This window comes from Pan troglodytes, chromosome 12 (assembly GCF_028858775.2).
Source record: "Pan troglodytes isolate AG18354 chromosome 12, NHGRI_mPanTro3-v2.0_pri, whole genome shotgun sequence".
In the NCBI taxonomy this organism is placed as follows: domain Eukaryota; kingdom Metazoa; phylum Chordata; class Mammalia; order Primates; family Hominidae; genus Pan; species Pan troglodytes.
In genome coordinates, this window is record NC_072410.2 from 111,572,107 (window position 1) to 111,591,901 (window position 19,795).

At 36.6% G+C, this 19,795-nt stretch overlaps 1 protein-coding gene across 10 annotated transcripts in view; it reads left to right on the forward strand.

Moving 5' to 3' along the window:
* ROCK2 (Rho associated coiled-coil containing protein kinase 2) overlaps positions 1–19,795 on the forward strand; it is a 165,615-nt gene that overhangs the window by 40,775 nt on the left and 105,045 nt on the right. For 8 of the 10 annotated variants that reach the window (XR_010149192.1, XM_063789312.1, XM_054678255.2 and 5 more), the window contains exons 2-3: positions 15,670–15,751; positions 16,770–16,870. The exons of 1 other annotated variant lie outside the window; for it this stretch is intronic. Coding sequence is in view for 7 of the 9 variants with exons in the window: in XM_063789309.1 (XP_063645379.1) it covers positions 15,670–15,751; positions 16,770–16,870 (183 nt within the window). In the remaining 2 variants the exon portion in view is untranslated. Of the gene's footprint in view, positions 1–15,669; positions 15,752–16,769; positions 16,871–19,795 lie in introns of those variants that run through there. One more of the 10 variants, XM_063789310.1, reaches the window with a different exon arrangement.

A 19,795-nucleotide genomic window follows, 5' to 3' on the forward strand; every position in this document is an offset into this window, starting at 1 on the left:
GTGCCCAACCCTCCTCCCCCATATTTGTATTTATTCTATCATTAGTATGAGCCTAGTTCAGTTATTACATAGTAACTAATTGGCTGAATTCCTCATATTTAGTTAGTCTCCCAACCCTGTAAAACTGTGGTGCTGCTCAGCTTTCCCTACTTGTTAGTGCCCTGTCTGCCACTGAGCTACCTTCCTACACCATTCCTACTTCTTGTGTAGGGTACCGGTTGTGATTTCGAAACGTTTAGAAGGCCAGTGTGGCAGAAGCACAATGAGTGAGACAGAAAGTAATGGGAGGTGAGGTTTGAGAGTTAATAACTAGGTGGATGCGAGCAGATGATAGACTCAAAGGCTGGGAATTGTGCTTTACTCTCAATGAAATGGGAAGCCGTTGGAGGTTTTGAACAGAGGAGTGACAGCATCATTCTCTGAGTTCCATTGAAAATATTCTAAGAAGAGAGAGAAGGCAAAGTTGGAAGCAAGAAGACCTAATGGTAGACATTTGCAATGATTCCAGCAAAATGTTGGTGATTTGTAAAGGTGGTGAAATCTGGTGGAGTTCTGGATTCATTTTGAAGGCAGTCTTGACGAGATTTGTAAGTGTTAGGATTTGGGCTCTTGAGAGAAAAAGCAGTCAGATTTGAATATTAACATTATTGGCCTGAGTATTTGCAAGGATGGAATTGGCATGAATGGAGATGTGAAAGACTGAAGGAGGGAAGTGGTTGTAGTAGGAAAAGGAAGGGGTAGGGCATAGTTTTGGACATTATTGTTTGAAATACTTACTAGACATTCAGAAAAAGCTGATAAATAGCAAATAGATATATGGGTCTTGAATTCAGGATTTTAGTTGGAATAGAGATAATGAATTTAGGAGCCATCAGCACATATTTAAAGACGCAAGACAAGATGGAGTTCGAGGGAGTGAGCGAATTTGAGAGAAGAGGCCCAAAGACAGGAGAAAACCAATAAAGTATACTAAGAAAGGGCAACCAGAGAAATATGTGATAAACGATTTAAATGGGTTTTCATCAAAGCAAAGTAGAAAAAGTTTTCAAGTTTTTGAAAATAATAGGTCAAGGCAGTCCTGACCAAACTTTGACCTGTTATTTTGAAAAAAATAGTGAAGGACTGTCTAAAGATGTTTATAGGTCAAGTAAGATGTGAACTGAGACATGATCATTGGATTAGCAACATGTAGGTCACTGATAAGCTTGAAAAGAAAAGTTTAGGAGTGTGATGATGGCTGTTAGTCGGGGGAGATCTGATTGTAGTGAATTGTAAAGGGAATGGGAGGAGAAAAACTTAAGACAGCTAGAATAGGTATTTCTTCCAAGGAATTTTTCTGTAAAGAAAAAGATTGAAACGAAATGGCAGCTGTATGGGAGGTAGGGTCAAGGGATTTTTTCTTAAGGGTAAGAGAAATAACAACATGTTTCCATGCCAATGGCAGTAATCAAGTAGAGAAGGCGGCGAGAAGAAATGAAGAGATCATGGGAGAATTGCTGTTGTGGTGTTAATGAGCAAGAGGGAATGGGAGATTTAGTGTGTAGGTGGAGGGATTAGCTGTAGCTAGGACTGTACATCCATAATAGCAGGAAAGAAAGTAAAATGTGTGGGCACAGATGCAGGAACGTGGATAGATTTGGTGATGAAGGCTTGTACAAGTTCTCAGTGAGGTAAGAAGCAAGATTTGAAGAATTCTGCACTTGAGGAATTTACAGCTAATAGATGTGAGATAAGCTGTGTACAAAAATAACTTTTATAAGGACAAAGTGACATCTTCTTTGAAGAACATGTAATGTGTAGGAGTTAGGAAGGAGAGATTTTTATCCTGGAGGATCCTGAAGATTTCACAGAAATAAGTTTTATCTGAACTGATCTTTGAAGAATAGATAAAAATTTGAACAAGTAGACATGACTGAAGAACTTTAACTTTTTAATTTTTTTATTTTAATGCTTAGCACTCAGCCTTGGTACATGGCTACCCCTCAGCAAATGAATGAGTGTTGAATGTTCTGTGGTGAAAGACTGTGAGGAAAGTGATGGAAGTAGAAAGACCAAGGTGAAAGGTGAAAGTTTGGGTGGTCCAAACTTTCCAGTGGATACTGTTCAATAGATATATAATGTGAGCCACATATATAATTTAAAATTTCCCAGGAGCCTCATTTTAAAAGGTGGAGGGAAACAGATGAAATTAATTTCAATAAATATTTCATTTAACCCAGTATAACAAAGTATTATTTTAACATGTAATCAATATTTTAAAATTATTAATGAGTTATTAAAACAGTTATTTCATATTCTTATTAGTACTAAGTCTTTGAAATCCAATGTGTGTTTTACATTTACCAGAGCATCTCAGTTAGGCTAACCACATTTCAGGTGCTTGGTAGCCAGATGTAACTAGTGCCTTCTCTATTGGACAATACAAATCTAGAGCAAATGTGAAAGAAGGGTCGTAAATAGTGGGAAGTCAGATTGGAGAAGGTCGATGGGGCAAAGTATTCCAAATGCTAGTTTAGACTTGATTTTCTAGGCATTTGGAAGGTATGGAATAATGTTAAGGGTGCCTGTAATCCCAGCTACTTGGGAGGCTGAGGGAAGAGAATCACTTGCGGAGGTTGCAATGAGCCGGACCGTACCACTGCACTCCAGCCTGGGCGACAGAATGAGACTCCGTCTCAAAAGAAAAAACAAACAACAAAAAAACACCCCACCCCTACAAATTTGAATATTAAGAAGAGCATGAAATGTATAGCTTTATGTTTCAGAAAGGTTACTCAGCAGTAGAATGGAGATGTACTGGAGCAGAGGGAGATTAGAGGCAGGGAAACAAGTTGGTAAGAAATAATGTGAATCTGAAACCATAATGGAGAAATTTTATTTCTTTTAAACCATAGTTGCTGGCCGGGTGTGGTGGCTCACGCCTGTAATCCCAGCACTTTGGGAGGCCAAGGCAGGTGGATCACCTGTGGTCTGGAATTCGAGACCAGCCTAGTCAACATGGTGAAAACCCATCTCTACTAAAAGTACAAAAATAAGCAGGGCGTGGTGGCGGGTGCCTGTAATCCCAGCTAGTTGGGAGGCTGAGGCAGGAGAATCTCTTGAACCTGGGAGGGTGGAGATTGCATTGAGCTGAGATCACGTCATTGCACTCTAGCCTGGGCAACAAGAGCGAAACTCCGTCTCAGAAAAACCCAAAAAAACCATAGTTGCTAATGTGTATCTAAATTGGTTGATAAATTATTATTCCTACTTAAGGTGCTGTTATTGCCAGAAATGAAGGAGCAATATGCAGATTTATGGATGAAATGGTCTAGTTGGTAATTAGCCTTTAGAAACTGTAGATTTACCTATTAGTTATCAAATTGTTTCATCAATGGGACCTTTTCTCTGACAAATAAGGATTTATAGGCTACCAAAATATGAAATAGACCCCAAAAACTGTGAATTAGATTCGCTTTCCGAGACTTGCTCATCATTCTTTATAGGGGAGGGCACATAGAGTGGACAAAAGAGAGACAGGATAGATATTTAAAAGGTTGTTAAAATGTTTTCTGATTTTTAAAAAGTGTTTACTTAAAAAAGTTTCCTGAGTGGTATGAAAGAACTGCTGCCTCCTGGGTAAGGATGAGTTGTGCCTTGCTTCTCTGGTTTCTGTTGAGAAGAACATTTTTACTTTTCCATGAAAATGAGGTTGGCTACTCGTTCTGCATAGTTACAAATGTAGTTAGAAGAAGAAAAGAGAAGCGTGCGTCCTTTAAAACAACCATCAACAACTATTTTCTTCTTGCTGTGTTCTTTCGTGGTTCTTAGTGGTAGTTATATGAATAGCAGAAAGACCTGCTCCTGGTTGCAGCTTCTGCCTCTGCTGTATCCCTAAGTGGCTCTGCCTCAAAACACTTCTCCATTTTTTTTTTCTAGTGGGACTTTTACGAGAATTGAATGAGCGAGTGACTTTCTTTTGCACATAGTATGAACTCAGTAAATGTTAATTTCCTAATGTGATCTGTGGGCACACATTTTTGCCCTTTGATTTTTCATGTGAACTTGGTTTTTTATAAAAGTACTTGGTTGTGCCTTAAAAAGTTCAATGTTTAGATTTGATTAATATTTGACTGGAAAATTGAAGATGATGTCTGTGGGTATAATGATTTGATCTTGGGATATTTCCAGTGATTTTTTTTTTTTTTTTTTGAGATGGAGTCTTGCTCTGTCGCCCAGGCTGGAGTGCAGTGGTGCAATCTCGGCTCACTGCAACCTCCGCCTCCCAGGTTCAAGCGATTCTCCTGCCTCAGCCTCCTGAGTAGCTGGGATTACAGGTGCGTGCCACCACACCCGGCTGCTTTTTGTATTTTTTTTTTTTTAGTAGAGACAGGGTTTAGCCATGTTGGTCAGGCTGGCCTCGAACTCCTGACTTCATGATCTGCCCGCCTGGGTCTCCCAAAGTGCTGTGATTACAGGTGTGAGCCACCGTGTCTGGCCTCCAGTGATTTTTTAATGTGGAATATAAAATGAGATTTTTAAATCTCTGTAGTTTTAAAACATATTTATGATAACTATAGTGATATATCAAATTCTGACAATAGGGAAAGATAGTTTTGTGTTTGAAATTCCTTTAATTCCATCTCAGATTCTCCAGCAGGGCAGCTCTCCTCTTCTCACTCAAAATTGCTGACTTGTTTTTAAGGGTTATGAGAAACATCTTTTGGAAGATGGGATCCAAAGTATAAAGTCGTGTGACTTCTCATAACCTGCTCCCTCCCAGCACTTTGAACACAAATAAGCTTTGAAAGTGTCTGGAGGATAAGTCTCTGTAATAAAAAGTTTTCATTGAAATGTAGCAGACTTGAGGATGAGTTTCCTACTCATATGTCCTCCCTGATTGAGAAGATACAATATATTAGAAAAGGTATGTGAAAATGTCTAAGCACAATGATGGCAAACAGGTTTTAAAGTTCATTTGCCCCTGTGTGTGGTTTTTGTTTTTGTTTTTTTTTTTTTGAGATGGAGTCTCACTCTGTTGCTCAGGCTGGAGTGGAGTGGCACGATCTTGGCTCACTGCAGCCTCTGCCTCCCAGGCTCAAGTGATGCTCCTGCCTCAGCCTCCCAAGTAGCTGGGACTATAGGCTAGCACCACCATGCCCGGCTAATTTTTGTATTTTTAGTGGAGACAGGGTTTCACAATGTTGGTCAGGCTGGTCTCGAACTCCTGACCTCAGGTAATTTGCCTGCCACGGCCTCCCAAAGTGTTGGGATTACAGGCCACTGTGCCTGGCCTCCTGTGCTATTTTTATGTTGTCAGTAAGTTCATTATTATCCAATGCATCCAAAACATTCTTTGTAAATATATGTCTATATATACCCTCACAGAAAAGTATGTACATTGTATGTATACAGCTTGATAAATTTTTACAATCTGAGAACCCATATAATCAGCAGCTAGGTCAAGAAACAGAATTTTCCAGAATGTCCCCTTATCCTGACCTTCTAATCACCACCCCACCTATGTTTTTCATGAAATTTTTATTTTTATGTACAAGTTTTTAACAGTTTTAGGGAAATTACATTTGCTTTTAATTACCTAATGTATGTTTAAACATCATTAATTAGAAAGAAATGGGATATTTTGAACATTTCTATCAGAAACTTGAAAAAATTTTGTTCATAAAGGTACTCAGAGAGCTCTGTGTCCTCCACATGGCTGACCTAATATAATGTGGTAATAGCCACAAAAAGGTAAAATACTTAGCATATAGACTTAACAACATGTATTTAGAATAGATGTGTTTATCACTTTGCTGAAAGAAATAGATGGAGAGACCTACCTTGTTCTTGGATGGGAAAAAAAAGTTAGTTTTTCTCAAATTAATCTATTAATCCCTGTTAAGATCCCAGTTCAGAGAAGAGAGAGAGAAAAAAACAACATATGACTTATAGGAGGCGGCGAATAGTGAAATGCATTGGGATTTAAAATAGCATCTGTTTTAGTAGAGATATGGAGCTATAGATAATAAATGAGTAATTTTTTAAAAGGTCTAAATGTATTAAGACTGTCTTCTGTAATACCTTAGATCTTGTTTACTTAGATTTGCTATATTTTATTATGAGTTATTAATACAAATTTCACCACAAAAAACTTAGGAAAAGAATAAAATCATATAATTTCATCATGGTATGATAGTTATTGTATTTTTTGCTTTCCATTAAAAAATTTCATATACATATTTCCCTTAAGTAGAATTATTATACATTTAATTTTTATTCTGCACTTTTTAAACATTAATTTTTAAAAAATACTAATTCCTACCTAGTCTTTGTAACAACTATTTTTAATGATTGGTTAATATAACTTTGACAAGCTTTAGTAAAATTTACTTAGTTTTTCTGTTCCAGATTTTTAGGTTGCTTTGAGTTTCTTGCTATTATAAATAATGTTGCTCCAAGCACTTTTGTGTTATATCTAATCTTTCCCAGATTTTAACTGTCTTAAATAAAATGTTAAGCTGTATAAACTTAAAATAAGACTGAAAATTACTTGGCAGTGAAAGAGCTTTTAAAATTGACTAAAACATAAGTACATTCATAACAAAAGGAGTTACAGTGACTAGTACCTAACCTTTGTTTCATTTGGCATCACAAACAGTCTTTCATTAGTTGTCACACTAGCCCTGAGACTTAAATGTTGTATTGCATAGATGTCAAAAATGAGATTTAAAGGAGTAAAATAATTTTCTTTATGGAACACATTATGTTAGTGATGGAACTGTTTTTGGTTCTGTTAGTATAAAAAATGTGCTAATAGGTTTAGACGTTAAAGTGTAAAAACCTTCCAACTCTCCATATCCTAAATTACGTAATCTTTAAATGCATAGTGTGTATTTAGGTGATATTGAAAATAGTGGTAATAATAGCTAACATTTATTGAGTGATATTGTTTGGAGATGAAGCAGAAATTTAACTTCACAATTGTAGAAAAATAATTTTCTATATTTAGGTTCTTAGGGGTGGAAACCATATAGACAAACTTCTTGTTATAAATGAAAAAGAAGGTTCTGTTTATTTAATTGACAATTGACTAGAAACAGGCTGGGAAGACTGTTTCTTGTCATTAAGTGTGAATATGACCAAACTGTTTTACCTTCTAATAAACAAAACTTTACCTGTTTGTTGTATCTTTTCAAAATTTAAGAAATACTGGAATAGCTCTATATTCAGAGTAGCTTAGCTATCTATCTACTTAACTGTATATCCACAAATATTTTACGGACAAATGTTGCTTTGTAATTTAGTTGGCCATTGTCATCTCCAGCATTCTTAGTTACTAGATAGACTTTATAGGAAAAGTTGTTCCTCCACCATCTTGCCCCTTCAGCTCCAAAATGTCCATGAAGTGTAGGTTATTCTGCTTTGAGACCCTTTGTTTTCTCTCTCTCTCTTTTTTTTGTTTTTTGAGATGGAATCTCGCTCTGTCACCCAGGCTGGAGTGCAGTGGCGCGATCTCGGCTCACTGCAAGCTCCGCCTCTTGGGTTTAAGTGATTGTCCTGCCTCGGCCTTCCAAGTAGCTGGGATTACAGGCGTGTACCACCACGCCTGGCTAATCTTTGTATTTTTAGTAGAGACGGGGTTTCACCATGTTGGCCAGGCAGGTGTCAAACTCCTGACCTCAGGTGATCCACTCTCCTTGGCCTCCCAAATAGTTGGGATTACAGGCGTGAGCCACCATGCCAGGCCTTCTCTTAAGGTAGTCTGGTCTTCCCTGGAGTATCTGTAATGGAGCACTATATAAACAGATCCTGCCATCAGTGTATTTAAAGTACTGCTGCTGAATGATATTATGAATATCAAAATATTGAAGCCATATAATTATTCTGTGTACTATGAGCACCAAATAGGAAAACTAATAAAACATAAAACCAGCAGGCCTTTTGGGGGTATTTTTCTTGCATGTATGTGTTATATCCTGGATGAGATTTTTTTTTTTGCCCTAAAGTCTATCTGTGTTGCTTAACTGTACAAGTTTCAAATACGGAAAATACTTTTTAAAAAGTCTAACTTGCCTACAATCAGAATAACAACTCTAATTTTATCTGGCCAGTAGTTTCTCAGTTGAATACCAATATTAAATTAAGAATAGGATTCAGTCAGATGATGCATTACTTTTTCTAATATTTTATAATAGGTGTGTAAATTGCCTGTTTTCTGTTTTATAGGGAGTTTCAGGTAACATTGTATGTGATTTTTGAGGAGAGAAGCTTTTTTTAATAGAGGAAAAGATAAAATTGTTGATTTATAAGCCATAAGAAATCTAGTAATGCAGGCTGGGCACAGTGGCTCACACCTGTAATCCTAGCACTTTGGGAGGCCAAGGCGAGTGGATCACCTGAGTTCAGGAGTTCGAGACCAACCTGGGCAACATGATGAAACCCCGTCTCTACTAAAAATACAAAACAGTAGCCGGGCATAGTGGTATGCGCCTGTAGTCCCAGCTCCTCTGGAGGCTGAGACACAAGAATCACTTGAGGTGGAGGAGGAGGTGGAGGTGGAGGTTGCGGTGAGCTGACATCATGGCACTGCACTCCAGCCTGGGCGACAGAGCAAGGCTCTGTCTCAAAAAAGAAAAATAGTAACACAAATATAATTTGATCTTAATTTTATTCATGTGTTTCTAAACAATATGTTACATTATGTATTACACAAATAAAATAATAAAACAATGTATTACATTATGAATGTAATTTGATTCATATCTTCCCATCAACTTAATATTTTAGAAGAAAAAAATTAGAATTTAATTTAAAAAATACCAATAATTATTCAAAGCAGCATTGGGCCCAATACCAACCCTAATGCTTCTAAGCTGTGCAGTTCTGGGAAATGGTTTAAGTTCTCCAAGCCAAATTTCAACTAAAAAATATGGTGATATTAAGACTGTATAATTAACACCATATAATTCCACCATATAATTAACACCATATAATTAACACCATATAATTCCACAGTCTGTTAGGAAAATTAAATAAGGAGATGTTATATAAAATGTTTGGCATCATGTCTATCCAAGAACTCTGCAATAGCAGCTGCTTTATTATCAGCACAGAGCACTATCACCATTAGAACAATTACCAACTTTACATTTAATTCTTCTAAAACCTTGATCAAATCAATAATGTGATTTTTTGCTCTTTCCTTTCTTTCCTTTCTTTTCTTTTCTTTCTCTCTCTCTCTTTCTTTCTTTTTTTTAAATTTTTTTTTGAGATGGGAGTCTCACTCTGTCACCCAGGCTGGAGTGCAGTGGCACGATCTCGGCTCACTGCAAGCTCCACCTCCTGGGTTCACGCCATTCTCCTGCCTCAGCCTTCCAAGTAGCTGGGACTACAGGCACCCGCCACCACGCCTGGCTAATTTTTTGTATTTTTAGTAGAGACAAGTTTCACTGTGTTAGCCAGGATGGTCTCGATCTCCTGACCTCACGATCCTCCCGCCTCGGCCTCCCAGAGTGCTGGGATTACAGGTGTGAGCCACTGCGCCTGGCCCGTACATTCTTTTAAAATCAGAATATGCTATCGTTAATGCCTCTCTCATTGTAAAGGTTCATTCTCTTTTTAGGACCACGGCTGAGGTTAGGGTGAAGCCATTCAGGCACTTGGAACAAAATTTGAGGGAGAACCCTAAAAAGCCACAGTAATCAAGATATTTTAATGTAATATTTTAAAAATTAATGCGAAGACTCACTATGAACAGAATATCAAACTCAAAATTTTAAAGAAAGGCAAAATCAGGAAGAGTACTGTGCCAAGCCATATTGGCATGTGAGGCAAAAAGGAAAAATTAATAATACTGGTCCTATCTTGCCATGCTGAGCCATGTTAGAGCCTGAGGCTCAAGGAAAAGTCATAAAAACATTCCTATTGCTCCTGTCTTTTGCCCTAGGAAAGTTTCTTTCCCTATGCCAGGCCTTGCTTTAACTATTTAAATAGCCAATTTTTAAAGAACTGCTCACCAGAATGATTTTATAGGCTATGAACTCTTTTTTACAAATGAGGGCCCTAGAAGTTGGGTGAAATTACTTGTGTAGGGTCACACAATTTTATCTTTTCCTCTATTAAGTTTTTCTCCTCAGAGTTACTGCTAACCTCTGAGTTGCTAAATTCTCAGTCCTCAATTAAGTTGACTTAGCCGTCCTCAATTTAAGTTGCCACTAAATGGCAGAACCGTGATGATGTAACCCAGGTTTCTTAACTTCTAGACTTCCTTTACTTTATTATCTCTTTATAAAACACATCTGTGTATTTGTTGGCTCATTACCCTGAGACTGGGTAATTTATAAAGAAAAGAGGTTTAACTGACTCACAGTTCCCTAGGCTGTACAGGAAGCGTGGCTGGAGAGGCCTCAGGAAACTTATAATCATGACAGAAAGCAAAGGGAAGCAGGCATATCTTACATGGCTGGGAAAGGAGGAAGAGGGAGAAGGGGGAGGTGCTACACACTTCTAAACCAGATCTCCTGAGTACTCACTCACTATCATGACAACAGGGAAAAGTCTTACCCTGTGATCCAATCACCTCCCACCAAGCCCCTCCTCCAACATTGGGGATTACAATTTGACATGAGATTTGGACAGGGACACAAAAATCCAAACCATATCAACTATTTTAGTTATGTATTTGTGTTTGGAGTTGAAATAGCAAACAGAGGAAATGTGTTACAAATTCATTTAAATAACATTTCCTGGTCACTAATCTGTACAGCAGATACACAGAAATATGCTTCCTGTGCTCTGTAACTAACTGTTTCTTTGGTTGTCTTGACTTTAAAACTTGTTTGTTATTTAGTATTCTTTTAGAGGAATAATTTTACTAATTAAGTTTATTATTTTATTAACTTTTAAGTTCAATATTGTTTATAAGAGCATCATAAAATTTTAATTCTGTTACATATAAGCTATTCTGGCTTGGACACATTTTTTAACCTTTTAACCTTTAAGCTTCAGTTTCTGTGCCTACTAATGTAGGTATGACAATAGTATTAACTTATATGCTGTGAGGAATAAAATGTTAAATGCATGTATAGTGCTTTGCACAATACATGGTGCAAAGTAATCAAGAAAGGTCCCTGTTAATAATATATGCTGTATTAACCTGTATAATGTAGTTAAAGTTTTTGGTAGGTAGACTGTAAAGAATAAGACATAATTTGTGGTCATGCTGAATGCTAGGTATTATTTACAGTCTATGAATATGGACTTTTTTTTTAATATGGTATTTAAAATAGTAGTACTAAGAAAGTGGTGAACAGTGATTTAGAAATAATAAACTTGTAATCCAAATAGCCTTTAGAAAAGTTACTGCTAACCTCTGAGTTACTAAATTCACAGTCCTCAATAAGGTTGATTTACCAGTCAGATTAACTATCATTAGTCTATCATTTGTCTATCATTCTGTCCCTCTTCCTGCACTCTTCATCTGGCTTCTAAGATGCCATGATGGTCTTGATTTCCCTCCTCAAAAAAATGGTTGTTCCTTTTTAGTCCCCTCTTCTCCCTTGTTTCTTAATATTGATGCATCCCAGGACTCTGTACTTGATTCTTTTCTGTTTATCTATAATCACTCCTCTGGTGATCTTACCCAGTTTTATAGCTTTAAATACTACATATGTGCTGACAACTCATAAATGTATAAAATTTTCAGCTAAAGGATAATTTGTGCCTCATTTAGCAATTGAAATTCCTAAGAGGGTAGCTCCATCATATTGCTTATCAATTTAGACTTTCCAGGTTGGCAGAGTATTTCCAATCTCCTTTTATTTTTATTTTTTGAAGCATTTTATTTGGATGTTTAACAACAATTTTTTTTTTTTTTTAAGACAGAGTCTTGGTCTGTCGCTCAGGCTGGAGTGCAGTGGCGCGATCCTCCGCTCACTGCAACTTCCGCCCCCTGGGTTCAAGCGATTCTCCTGTCTCAGCCTCTCGAGTAGCTGGGATCACAGGCTTGCGCCACCACGCTCGGCTAATTTTTTTATTTTTGGTAGAGATGGGGTTTCACCGTGTTAGCCAGGATGGTCTCGAACTCGTGGCCTCGGGCGATGCACCCGCCTCGGCCTCCCAAAGTGCTGGGATTACAGGCATGAGCCACTGCACCTGGCCAACAACAATAAGATACTAAGAAGCAGTGTACAGTGAAAGTGAAATCAAGTTCAATACTTCATTTCTTGACAACTGAAGTATAAAAGGCTCTGTGTTCAGGAAAAGTTAGAAAAATAGACCATTTTATGTATATGTATTTTTTCCCTCATAATAATTATAGTAGGGGAAACTGGGTGTTGGCTTATACATGTTTTTTTAAAAAATACAGTAGGATAACATTTTTCTCCCTGCCTTTCTCTCATGCTTTTTGCATATAGACAACCTAAGTTAGTTTCTGCATTGGAGCTAATTCACGTTTCTCAGCTGGTAACCTTAGAGATGTAACTGGGCTAGCCGGGGGCATAGACCAAGGCTTGATTGAAAGCTGTGTCTGACCTATCTAGTGATGCAGATTCATATGAAACTTGGGCAATAAGATGTTGTTGTTGTTTTTCCCTCCAGTGTCTTATTTTAGGAGTGGGGATTTTCACTCCGGGCACTGATTTTCTTGTAATCAGTCTGGTTTTAATTCCTCACCTCATTTAGGCCCTTTTAATTATCAGTCATTGATCTTGCTGCTTTCTGACCTGAAATCCAATAGACCTGTGTGACTTTTAGCGCATACCCATTGCTTGGCATTTTTCTTTCTGGTCAGTTATTGGTGGTAGTGTTTTGTTTAGTCTCAGTGGGGCTATCATTTTCAAATGTTCTCCTGTCATTTCTGTACGGTTGGAAACAGGCAGATCGTTTTCTTCATTGCTTTAAAATTTTGGTTGTAGTCTTTTCCTGAATTTATTTGTATTTCTTTTTAGCATTTCTTTATCTCAGTTTTAGTATCATTTTTTAAAAAATGAGATGGGGTCTTGCTGTGTTGCCCAGGCTGCTCTTGAACTCCTGGGCTCAAGCAGTCCTCCCACTTCAGCCTCCCGAGTAGCTGGGATTACAGGGGTGTGCCACTGTGTCTGGTTTAGGGTCACTTAAAGAAAATAATCACAGTTGAAATCACTGACACTTAAAACAAAACTTATGAAGGTTTATTTGAAACTGCATAACAAGGAAGGTCACAGACATGGGCTTTCAATCAAGTCCTGAGCTAACTCAGCTTGCCCAGTGACTGGATCTCAGTATTAATTTCATATACTTAAAACACTGGTATCTGGAAACAATTCAGAATTTTTTTCTTAAAAGGTGATACTAAGTAGAATAAATTTTGATTGTAAAAATTATAAATGTAAAGGCCTCAAGAATGTAAGTTTATAAATGTATATGTTATCAACCTATATTAAAGTATCATAGTATCATTAAAAATTGATGCTACGTAAAAATAATAGTGCCTAATTGCGATAGTGTTTGGTCTTTAAAAAATGGTTTTATAAACAAGATGGTTGAGTTGAGCAAATGTTCAGATGTTCCAAATGCTGAAAAAGCTCTCTGACCCTATTCTACTGGGGAATCTTATGGGAAAATATTTATAAACTTTCCAGATTAGTTAATCTTCACATAATCCCATCTCTTGGAGAGAACTTTTGGGGAAGATACGGGGGAGCAAGGATTTCATTCTTTTATTAATGTCAAGTTGTAGTGTTGCTTCAAAGAAAGGCTTCTCTTGTCTTATGTGTAAATGGAGATTTTAATGCAGAGTTACTTTTATTTCAGTATGAAGTGTTAATATTCTATCTGTTTGAAAAATCTCTGAGGAAGATTTACTGTTGGAATAGAAGCCTTTTCCTTGTCAATTTATATTTTTCTTCTTTTTCTTCTCGTGGAGGTAAATGGAGGCATGGAAGAATGCTTTCCATATGAATATACTTTTCTTTGATTTGAAATTGTAATACAGAGTGTAAGTCTAGATACATCTAAAATATAAATGATTCAGATTTTACATTTTAAACTTATTGAAATATCAAAATTATACTAATAAAGATACATTGATTTGGTACTTAAAAATAGCCTAATATGCTCAAATGTTAGAATCCTTGAAAAGTAGTCCAGCTGTTTTGGAGGAGTGTGTGTGTGATGTTGTTTATGTGTATGTGTGTAGGAGGGTATGTCTCAATGTGTGAATTGAACAATCCCAGCTTACCTGGAAGTTGGATTTTTTAAAATGTATTTTTTTCTTTTAGTTGAAGAGAATCAAGATTGCTTTGTATCTGTATTAGATATCAGTGGGATATAAATCATTTTGTTATTAAAAATGTTAATAGTTTACTCTTAACACCTTTGCCCCTTTCTATTATTAAATAATATTTTCACAAAGTGTTAACATTTTTTAGTGAATGAAAATTAAAAATATGAACTATAACTGAGTGGCAAGCATAGTATGTACAGTTATTCTAGGATTAGTAGATTAATTACGTTTCTAAAGAAAATTTTTTTTTCAGAGACAAGGTGTCACTGTGTTGCCCACGTTGGTCTGGAACTCCTGGGCTCAAGTGATCCTCCTGCCTTAGCCTCCCAAGTAGCTGGGATTACAGGTGTGTGCTGCCACGCCCACCTGGATTACCTTTCTAAATTTTCTGTGTAATTTTCCCCATGTTTTCCCCCTATCCAAGTCCCCTAAAGGTTTATTTTTACTGCTGTTTCGTTTTCTGCAATCCTCTAGCTTCCCTGTTTACCCTCCCAGGCTCCCATTGTTTCTTTTAGCAGGGTGTCAGTCTGATCATTGAGACTAGAGGGATGAGTTAAGTCTATTGGACCTCCTAAGATTTAGGTTGTATGCTGCTACTGTCATTTCCTAACATCATGACCCTGAGGAAATCAAAGTCATGTAATTTCTCTGTGCCTTAATTTGTTTCTTCATCTTTAAATTGAGGATGTTTCCTCCTACCTTCCACAGAGTTACTTGGCGTTGAGACAATGTATGTGATAGTGTTTTAGAAATCGTGCTACCTTCACAAGCATTTCCATTGAGTAATCTGAGACTTAATTACTTTCTGGTGAGTTTTTTTCACCTCCATCATTATGTGTATATAGTTTTTTTCTGTTTTAATGCATGTTCACTGTAGAAAATATGGGAAATACAGAAATGTAAAGAAAAAATCGAAATCCAGACAATGCATCATCCTTTTGTTGTTGTTTTAAGAGGAAATTTAGTTTTGAGACTGAGCTCCCAGAGGGTAAGGATGGTGTTATTTATTTTTGGATTTTCTCTTCTTAATCTGCACTAGGCACAACATTAATGCAGGTTTAATGAGAGGGAACTTAGTGTAGCTGTATTTCTTGAAGTCAAAACCTGATGAAATTTGGCCATTTGAAGAGAGAAAAGAAGACATCTGTCTAGCAAAAATAATAATAGATACATGTTTTGAAATTACATTTTTCCATTGGCCGAAAGAACACAGGAAAACATGATAGGGGCAGTCCTAATATTCTCTGACAGAGGTTAGGAAACCAGTTAAAGCTGTTGGATATGGAACTTATGGACACTATCATATCAAAGTGGGTTGGCATTTTCCTGGTGAAAATGACATAAATAAAATTAAAAGACTTTTTAAAATGAATGCTTGGAAATTGTAAAAACTGTCTTTTCCTCTTTTTATTTCTTAACAGGATGGCTTAAATTCCTTGGTCCTTGATTTAGATTTTCCTGCTTTGAGGAAAAACAAGAACATAGATAATTTCTTAAATAGATGTAAGTATGTTTAAACTTCATATTTGATCTTATAACTGTACTTTTGATAAGAGATTTTTGTTTGGTTATTATCAGCCTATAAATTTATTAATTTAATCAACTTATTTATTAAACTTAAGTCTTTTGCTTACCATTTGATTTATTCAAAAATTGTTACTTTTATTTTTAAAGCAATTGCAGAACTGAATTACAATATGCAAAGCAGATAAAGTTCTAAATTTTGAAATACATTATTAAGACTATTTTAGGACAGGTTATTTATAGCAGTTTGAAGAGAAGTTTTAAATTAATATTTACAATTCCAAGACTTAATATTGCCCAGAGAATTAATAAGCTTTATACTTCTGTAATTGTGGACATTTCAGACTAGTTAATAATAAATAATGTGATAACTATTATTACCATATGTGTGGTAACCCTTAATCTTTGCCATTATTAATGTTGCAATGCAGAAGTAAGTGAAATTGAATTCCAAGAATAAGAAATTCTCAAAACAATTAATGTATACTTTGTATCATCACAGTAAGCTCTTTACTTTGAAATTGGCAGAGACTGAGGTATTTTCCCAATTAAACAATCTTATCTATAGTTACTATTTATATAGTATGATTACCACTTTTCAGAGAAGTAGGCCATCAAAATTCATTACTAAGATTAGCCTTGCAAGTAATTTCATGGCAACTTTCTGCCATGATTCAGAGTGCACACCAGGATTGCTTGGGTCATCACTGTGTCAGCTATCATCTAACTTGCTAAGCAACAGAATCAGAAACAGAATAGCTGTAACTGCTACTTTTTGGCAGTCAGTGGTGTTCATTTATATGTGTTAATAAACCATAGAGAGTTTTGGTTCTTTAAGGTTAATGTATATCTTAGATTTTTAACTAACAGCCTTTAAAAACTGGCAAGTTTAGCTAAAAACTGTCTTTTCTTGAAACAAAAATATATTTATAAATGTTGATTATTTAAAAATATAAATATGATTGATATTATAAGTATGGTGATCTTTTTATGGTAGATGAGAAAATTGTGAAAAAAATCAGAGGTCTACAGATGAAGGCAGAAGACTATGATGTTGTAAAAGTTATTGGAAGAGGTGCTTTTGGTGAAGTGCAGTTGGTAAGAAAGTGTTTTGTTCTTATTGTTCTCTATGACATCATGGTTTTGTGAAGCATTATCAATAGCAGCTGAGTAGATCTAATTTCTATGCCCACCCATGCCAGCAGGTGGCTTTGTGATCTTGGTCAGTGTCCTCATCTATAAAAGGAAGCCTTTGTTGTCTACTCTGGGTCTCTTCCAGCTCTGAAACACATTGTAGAAAATAAGGCCAATATAGCTTCACATGTGATCTGCCTAGCAGTTACTATTCCACCAGAACTGTTGTATTTTTATTTAGAATGTTCAGATTAAAAACATCTGCTTAAGGAACTGAGATTTATTTAGATGTGTAAGAAACGTAACAGATAAATTTTAATAACTGAAATTAAATCTGAAATTTATTTTCGCAGGCCTTACTGGTACCAATTGGAATTATAAGAAATGTTGACAATAACTATTACCTTTATATTATTGGCTTTGGAACTCTTCCTAATCTCGTATTCCTGTTTTCATCACCTGAGTATATGAAACTCCTCTATTATTGTCCTTATAGTTAAATTAGAGTCAAATTCTCTTCTTCACACTACAGCGTTTACCCCTCTTGATGGAGCACTAAGAAAAGTAGTGATCATTATAAGCCAGCATGGATTTTGTTAAGAACAAGTCATGATAGACTTTTTTTTCCTTTCATTGCTTCTTTCTTTGGGTTTTTTGTTTCTTTTTGTTCTTTTTTGAGACAGGGTCTTGCTTTGTCACTGAGGCTGGAGTGCAGTGGCACAATCTTGGCTCACTGCAGTCTTGACTTCTCAAGCTCAAGCAGTTCTCCTACCTCAGCCCTCCAAGAAGCTGGGACTATAGGCATGTGCCACACACCCAGCTCATTTTTTGTATTTTATGTAGAGATGGGGTTTCACCATGTTGCCGAGGCTGATCTTGAATTTCTGGACTCAAGGGATCTACCTGCTCGGCCTCCCAGAGTGCTGGGAGTACAAGCATGAGACACCTCACTGTGCCTTTCTTTGATAGGTTTATTGGACTTGTAGATCAGGGTAGTGCAATTTATGTAATACATATCCATAAGAAGAATATTATTCTTCTGAAGAAGTCTGACACACTTGAGGATAATATGATGAAATGGCACAGTAATAATTGTATGGGTAGGCAAGCTTTATAACTAATGTACTAGTTTTATTCCAAGGAGGCTGGTGAAAGCATGGATGGTACATGGGACAGAGACCTCCAAGAAAGGTTTCAGGGTCCCTCTTCTCCTATTAAACATTTTTTTTTTTTTTTTTTAGACAGAGTTTCACTCTTGTTGCCCAGGCTGGAGTGCAATGGCGCGATCTCGGCTCACCGTAACCTCCACCCCCCGGGTTCAAGCAATTCTCCTGCCTCAGTCTTCCAAGTAGTTGGGATTACAGGCATGCACCACCACGCCTGGCCAATTTTGTATTTTTAGTAGAGACGGGGTTTCTCCATGTTGGTCAGTCTGGTCTTGAACTCCCGACCTCAGGTGATCCGCCTGCCTCGGCCTCCCAAAATGCTGGGATTACAGGCGTGAGCCACTGCACCCGGCCTCCTATTAAACATTTTAATGACTTGTTTGGGAGCAATGGTAGCATGTTGAATAATTTTGCAAATGAGTTAAACCTGAAGTATAATGAGGATAATTTTAGGTGATGAGCCAAAATTCAGAAATCATCAATGGGAAAGAACATTGGCCAGATAGAAGTGAAATTGAACCAGAATATAGTACTTGGATGTGAAGAACACAGGGAATAGTTGCTTAACAGTACTGTCTTAATTAAAGAACCATTTTCCTTGGATTGTAAGCAGGCAAGAGTCATTAATGATCAGACTACCTAAAGTAGTAAAGAAATTTGGGGCTGCTTTAATATAATTTCTAAATTGATAGAAATTGATGGACCATACCTGTAATATTTTATTTATTCTAGATGCCCTGTTGGCCTGTTTTTTTAAAAAAAGGCTTTAGTTTTTTTAAGAGCACTTTTAGGTTCACAGTAAAATCGAGAGGAAGGTATAGAGATGTCCCATATACCCCTTGCCCCAACGTGTGCATAGACACTTCCATTGTCAGCATCCCTCATTAGAGTACATTTGTTACAACTGATGCTTACATTGACACGTTATAATCACCCATTGTCATAGTTTACATTAGGGCTTGCTCATGGTGGTGTATATCCTATAGGTTTGGCCAAGTGTACAATGATATATGCCCATCATTATACTATTATACATAGTATTTTCATTGCCCCCAAAATCCTCTGTGCTGTGCCTATTCATCTCCCAGCCCCAAGTCTCTGGCAGTCACTCTTTTTACTGTTTTCATAGTTTTGCCTTTTCCAGAATGTCATGTAATTGGAATCATACAGTATGCAACCTTTTCAGATTGTCATCTTTCACTGAGTAATATGCATTTAAGGTTTCTCCATGTCTTTTTGTGATCCTTTAGCTTATTCCTTTTTACTAAACAATATTCTGTTGTCTGGCTGTACCAAAGTTTATCCATTCACCTACTGAAGGACATATTGATTGCCTCCAGGTTTTGACAATTATGAGTAAAGCACTATAGACATCCATATGCAGGCTTTTGTGTAGACATAAATTTTCAGTTCATTTGGTTAAATACCAAGGATCTTGATTGCTGGATCATAGGATAAGAGTGTATTTGGTTTTCTAAAAAACTGCCAAACTGTTTTCTAAAGTGGTTGTACCACTTTGCATTCCTACCAGCAATGAATGAGGATTCTTCTTGCTTCACATCCTCCCTGGCATTTGGTCTTGTCGCTGTTATAACTGACAAAAAACAAGTGTTTTGGTTATTTGATTAGGTGTTTAACAGTATCTCCTTATTAATTTGACATTTCCCTGATGACATATGATGTGGAACATCTTTTCATATACTTATTTGCCATCTGTATATCT